The sequence below is a fragment of the Parus major genome, chromosome 23, assembly GCF_001522545.3.
Source record: "Parus major isolate Abel chromosome 23, Parus_major1.1, whole genome shotgun sequence".
Classification (NCBI taxonomy): domain Eukaryota; kingdom Metazoa; phylum Chordata; class Aves; order Passeriformes; family Paridae; genus Parus; species Parus major.
This window is the reverse complement of record NC_031791.1, coordinates 5363272-5369605: the sequence shown is the minus strand read 5'-3', so window position 1 is coordinate 5369605 and position 6334 is coordinate 5363272. Positions and strand designations below refer to the sequence as shown.

The 6334-nt window shown below is 53.7% G+C and overlaps 1 protein-coding gene across 4 annotated transcripts in view; it reads left to right on the top strand.

The window, feature by feature from the left end:
- The window catches only part of HIVEP3 (HIVEP zinc finger 3), a 203558-nt gene that overhangs the window by 189578 nt on the left and 7646 nt on the right, over nt 1–6334 (top strand). For all 4 annotated transcript variants that reach the window (XM_015649382.3, XM_015649383.3, XM_015649385.1 and 1 more), the window contains one exon: nt 3673–3771. In XM_015649382.3, coding sequence (XP_015504868.1) covers nt 3673–3771 — 99 coding nt within the window. The remainder of the gene's footprint in view (nt 1–3672; nt 3772–6334) is intronic.

Here is a 6334-nt window from a genome sequence, read left to right as displayed (position 1 = left end):
GCTCTCCCCCCTCTCCATGGGAGTCTCCTCCTTCCAGAGAAGCTGCTGCTCTCCTTGCAAACGATTTCCAATTTCCAATTTCCGTGACAATTGTCATTGCTGTGAAGCTCTGTTTGTGTCACGGCGCTGCCTCCTGTGCTCGGCCATTTGCCGGATTTTTGGGTTTTGTTGATTTTTTTTTGGTTGCTGCTGAATGGTTCAGGTTTAGCAGCAGAAATAGAAAGGCTGGTGCATCCCCAGCACAGACAGGATCGTTTTCCCAGGAATCCCAAGGCTCCAGCTCCCTGCGTTCTGCTTTAACTCCGTCACCTTGAAAACACAAGAACGGCTCTCCCAGAAATAAAAAAAATCAATTCCCCGCATGGAATTTAACTGGGAAATCTCTTGTACTTGATGAAGCTGCTGGAGGTGCTTTGGGAAGCCTGGAGTTCTCCAAACAGCCCAGGCATTTGAGCTGCCCTGAGTCCCCACCAGACCTCCCAGCACGGGCAGAGCTCAGGCAGCTGCAGCACATAGTTCTGGGCAGGCGTAATGGGAGCTGTGCTCACCCTGGGCCACAATTCCCCACCATTCCCCACCTTTCCTCAGGGGTTTTATTAAATATAGCCGGTTCATTTCAGATCTGGGAGGATTTTTGGTAAACAATCCCCAAAAAGGACCACTTACCTGTTTAGGGTTCAGTGTAATTCCTCTGCTATTTAAACCCAGCCTCCCTGCTGGGCTGGCTTGCTCCCTCAAAGATGTTTTTCCATGGTTTCCAGGGAAGCAATGCTGTGTGGTTGTGGTTTTATTTTTCTTTTTTTTTTTTTTTTCCTCCTTTTTTTAACTTGGGAGCCAGAACTCTGCGAGGCAACAAGTGGCTGTGGGTCTTCCCTTGCAGGATTCAGCTCCAGCTTTCACTGAAATGGTGTTGATTCTGCTGCAAGTCTGTCCAAGAACTCCAGGGTTTTATCCTGCCAGTGTTAATTAAGGGGTCTAAAAAAGCACAGACTGGAAGGAGATACCCACAACTGGTCAGATAGATGTTCTTGTCCCCCAGATTGCTCCCAGGATGATCACTCAGCTTCTCAGCCAGTGGAAAGGAGCTTTTAATTCCCTTAAAATGATGCAGAGGGGGCAGATGAGGATGTGTCCTGCTGAGTCTCCCTTCCCTGAAAGGATGCAGCGTCCCTGTTTTGTTGGGGTTTCTCAAGAAAATTTGCACCCAGAGCTTTGCAGGAGGATCTCGGCCAGCAGCTTTACCTGGTCTGAGCAAGGGGGGAGAGAGAGACACAGCAAAGGAAAAAGGAGATGGAGGGGAAGGAAACAGAGCTTGGAAGGAGTTGGTCCTTTGGGGTGAATTTGTTGGTCCTGGGGGCTGGGAAAGGAGGGCAGCAGCCACCCCCTGCCCTGCCCAGGGACACAGAACAGAGCAGGAGGTGGCACTGGTGGCTCCTGGCACAGCTTGTGCGGCTGCTGAGCCCCAGCAGAGGAGCAGGAGGGCTCTGGCAGCCCTGCCCGGGGACAGGGACACTGCTGTGTCCACCCTCTGGACCTCAGAGTGCCACTGAGCCTCTCCTCAGGAATTCCTGCTGTTTCCAGCGCTGGCACAGAGCATTTCTGGGCTGCTTTTGGGGCTGGGGTGCCACCAGAAGGCCTGGGGGTGTCCCCTCCCCACCCAGCTGGATCCCCACAAAGCCCCTGCTCACAGCAGGAGCTGCCCTGGGCTGATTTTCTGTTTGCTGCCCTTGGAGAGGCTCCAGGCAGGGATTTTGCTGTGGGGGCTGAGCAGGAATTTCTGTGGGATTTCTGTGGGATTTTCTATGGGAGCATTTCTGGCAGCGGGGCTGTGAGGTGTGAGCTGGACAGGCAGCAGCACAGGGCGGATTGCAGCACCCTGACTGACTCAAGCAGTGCTTTTCCTGGTTTTCACTTCCAAAATGAAATTCCAGTTCCATGAGGCCACAGTTGGGTCTGTGGATGGTTTGTTTTTTTTCATTTTCAGGCAGTGGTGATTTGCTGGGAGCAGGGGTGAGCTCCTGGCTCGTGGGGTGGGTTTGGGGCCACAACAAAACTGCTTTGGGGTGGAAAAAGAGGCTCTGATTTGGAGCAAGGAGCTGAGCCAGGCCAGCCTCATCCTCACACCTGAGTGTCCTGAGCGTGGGGCTAAGGGCAGCTAAACACGAGGCTCCAGAATAATAAATCTCTCTTATCTGGAGCTGCTTTGATGCATTTGAGTTATTAAAATTGCCCTGCATCCCCATCCAGGGTGGGTGCCAGACACACGGGGATATCGAGTCAGCCTTTGTGTCTCGTGGTCCTTGCTGCTGGAGCTGCTCCATTTTATATAAAATGGGCTGAAATAAATAATTCACGGGCTAAGGAGGGATCAAGGTGGCAGCTGGGTGAGTTGTGGCACTCTCTGAGAGCTGAGGGCACCACGGGCAATGCTCTGCTCCAGTGAATAGTGGATTTTTTATCCCTGATATCCAGAGACCCCCTGTGCTCCCACCAGCTCAGGGACTGGAGATTTGGGACTGCAGGAGCTCAGTCCTCACTGGAGGTTGCAGTAAAGTGGCAGAATTCTGTTTTTCCTCTTTTATTTTTTATTGTTTGCTGAGCAGGCCAGGCCTGGTGCTCCTCAGTGCCCTCAGGTGCCAGTAGCAGCAAGGCTGAGGGCACATCAGGGGATGGGAAATTCAAACACTCCCTCAGCAGAGCCCAGGTTTTCTTCTCATCCCCCCTCAGCCCATAAATCCCTGCAAGTGTCCAGGGCCAGCTTGGAGCACCCTGGGACAGTGGGAGGTGTCCCTGCCCATGGGGCTGGATGGGCTTTAGGGTCCCTCCCAGTCCCAGTCTGGGATTTTAGAGAGCTGGAGGAGAGGAAAAGGGAAAATGGGACATTTTTGCTTTAATTCTATTTCATTTCCCAGCTGCCTGCTTTTCCCCCTCCAGCAACTGCTCCCCTTTGCTCTGCATTTCCCTGGGCTACCAGTGGGGTTAATTAGTGTCTAATTAACCCGCCTGTAATTTGGGAGGTGGAATTAGAGAGGTGCCCTCCGATGCCCAGGAGTTATCCCAGAGCAGCCCCCAGTGACCCCACATCCCGTCCTCCTCTCCCAGGGGCTGCTCCTCCCATCCTGGCCCCGAGGGAGCCTCTTGAGGACCTTTCTGAGCTCCAGGAGGTGCCCAAGGCTCCTCCTGCTCGTGGAGCTGAGCTTGCCCAGCCCTTTGGTGCATTCCAGAGCACCTCAGCCGTTCTTTTTTTGGGTGAAAAATGGGAATGTTGGGTTTTTCCGTCTTGTTGGCGGCTCAAACCCTCATTTTATCATAAATTCATAAAATCATTAAAGCTGGAAAAACCCTCCGAGGTCATCCAGCCCAGCACTGCCAAGGCCACCACCACTGCCCCACGTCCCCAGGGCCACATCCAGTGGTTTTTGGAACATTTCCAGGGTGGAGCAGCTCTGCCCTGTGGTGCTGAGGCTCTTTCCCCTCTCCAGGCAGGTGGGGCTGTGTTGGGATGAGGTTCCAATCCTTCTTTCCTATCAGTGACTGCTGAGCTCACACAAGGGAAAAAAAAAAGAAAATAAAAAAGAAAAACATCTAAAAAAAAGGAAAGAAAAAAGAAAAAGAAAAGGGGGAAAAAAATGAGCCATATTTGAGTAAAATATATTTTCTGCTTCTTTTCAGGGAATCTGACTAAACACATGAAGTCAAAGGCCCACAGCAAAAAATGTCAGGAGCTGGGCGTGTTGGTATCTTCACTGGTGGATCTGGAAGCCGAAGAAGGTAAAACCTTCCCCTTTCTACATCAGCTGTGGGCGCTGAGAGAGGGGCAGGAGGCAGCCAGCACAGAGCCCTGCCCTGCAGGACACCCCACCACAGAGGGGAGCACCCCCAGCTCCTTCCAGAAGTTTCTGTGTGAGGGGCAGCTGCATCCAGGGCAGGATTCCTTCCTCTCCCACCTGGTTAAACCAGCTCTGGATTTCTGCTGGGAATGGGAATATTCTGCTCCATGAGCAGAGGCCCGTTGCTCACCGGTATCAATATTAAATACAGCAGCCAAGGAGAAAGGCAGAAAATGGGATTTTGCCCTCTAATGGCTGTGACTGTTTGGATGGATGAGAAAATAACACAGGAAGGGCAGAAAGGTGTGTGAGAAATCCCAGATCCCAGCTGGGATCGCAGCCCCTGCTCTCAGGGTGAGGGGCTGCAAGGAGCCCTCCCCTGTGTCCTCTCTCCTTCCAAAGAGGCTCAGAACAAGAACTAAACGGGCTGATTGAAAATAATAATAATAATAATAATAATAATAATAATAATAATAATAATAATAATAATAATAATAATAATAATAATAATAATAATAATAATGCGATTTCCACGTGACACAAAGCAGCACAGGAAGGTTGCTGTGCTTTCCTCTGGGGGCAGGCAGGGAGGGAGCAGCAGTTCCTAAAACTCCCTGGATTATTTTAAAGCGGGGTTGTATTTCACTGGATTGTTTGTATTTCTATTTAAGGGGCAGCAGAAAGCAAGGGGTGTTACTATAAAAGGAGATTGGAGTATAATTCCTCACTCCTGCCTGGGCTGGGCTCGCTGGGGTGGTACCAGCTGGGGAGAATAAATAACACACATGGAATGAGATGCAACCTCAGACAAAGCTGTCGGCAGGACACGTTCCCACCAATTCCCTCTCTCCTTCCTCACTCCATCCCTCCCTCCCTCTCTCCATGTCCTGCCCTTTCTCTCCCCATGGGCTCAGCAGGGTGAATTTTGGAAGCCTGAGCTCTGTCCCTGCCTGCAGGGATCGTGTCAGGAGGCCAAAGCAATTCCCTGGGGGTGTCCCAGGACTCACTGGGATGTTTCCCTGGCTGGGATTTGTGGTGACAAATGCGAACAGCTCCTCAGTTTGGGGCTGGCTTCACTTTCCCTTGGCTCCTGAGCCCTGGCCCTGCTCTGCCCCAGCTGGGGCAAAGAGAGGAGAGCACCAGGAGCAGGCACAGCTCCCGTCTGTCCCCCAACAGCAGAGCCAGGGGCTGGCCCACAGCTCTGCCAGCCAAACGCAGGAAATATTCCAGTTCCAAGCAGGAAATATGCGCGGCTCAGCCTACAGCTGGGAGTTTGGAATAATATTTGTTCTGAGCTCAGTTCCTCTGGGAGTTTGGGAACAGCCCGGGCCCGGCAGCCCCGTCACCGGGTAGGATTTCACGGTGCCAGCCAGAATCCCTCTCCAGGGAGAGCTGCTGGGACAGCTCTGCCTCCAGGGATTTCTGGAAGCGGGAGCAGGCGGACGCTTGGCTGGGGAAGCGGAAAGGGAAAATCCAAGGCTGGGAATGCCGAGCGCTTCGGGAGCGGGTACTCGTAAGGGCCTGGCATTCCAAAGGAACCAAACGGGGCTTTGCAGCCCCTCGAGGGGACATGGGGACATGGGGACATGGGGACATGGGGACATATCCCCTCTGCAGCCACCACGAGGTGCTGCCCAAAACGTGCCCTGAGCGGGTGAGGGACAGCTGGGACAGGGACAGGGCACGGCGGGAGTGAGCAGAGAGCCAGGCTGAGCTGGGGGGACAGCAGGGCCGGGATCTGGCACACACGGGTGACACAGGGGTGGCACAGGGGTGTCACACACTGTCACAGCTGGCACACACAGCTGGCACACACAGCTGGCACAGGGGTGGCACAGGGCTGTCACACACTGTCACAGCTGGCACACACAGCTGGCACACACGGGTGGCACACACAGCTGGCACAGGGGTGGGACAGGGGTGTCACACACTGTCACAGCTGGCACACACGGGTGGCACATGGGCATCACACCCAGCTGTCACATGGGTATCACACCCAGCTGTCACACAGGTGTCACACAGGTGTCACATGGGTATCACACCCAGCTGTCACACAGGTGTCACACAGGTGTCACTCAGCTGTCACCTGGCTGTCACCTGGCTGTCACCCAGCTGTCACACACTGGTGTCACATGGGTGTCACACCCAGCTGTCACACAGGTGTCACACAGGTGTCACATGGGTGTCACACCCAGCTGTCACCCAGCTGTCACACAGGTGTCACACAGCTGTCACTCAGCTGTCACCTGGCTGTCACCCAGCTGTCACACACTGGTGTCACATGGGTGTCACACCCAGATGTCACACAGGTGTCACTCAGCTGTCACCTGGCTGTCACACAGCTGTCACACACTGGTGTCACATGGGTGTCACACCCAGCTGTCACCCAGCTGTCACACAGGTGTCACACCCAGGTGTCACCCAGCTGTCACCCAGCTGTCACACAGGTGTCACACCAAGGTGTCACATGGGTGTCACCCGGCTGTCACACACTGCCCGGCTCC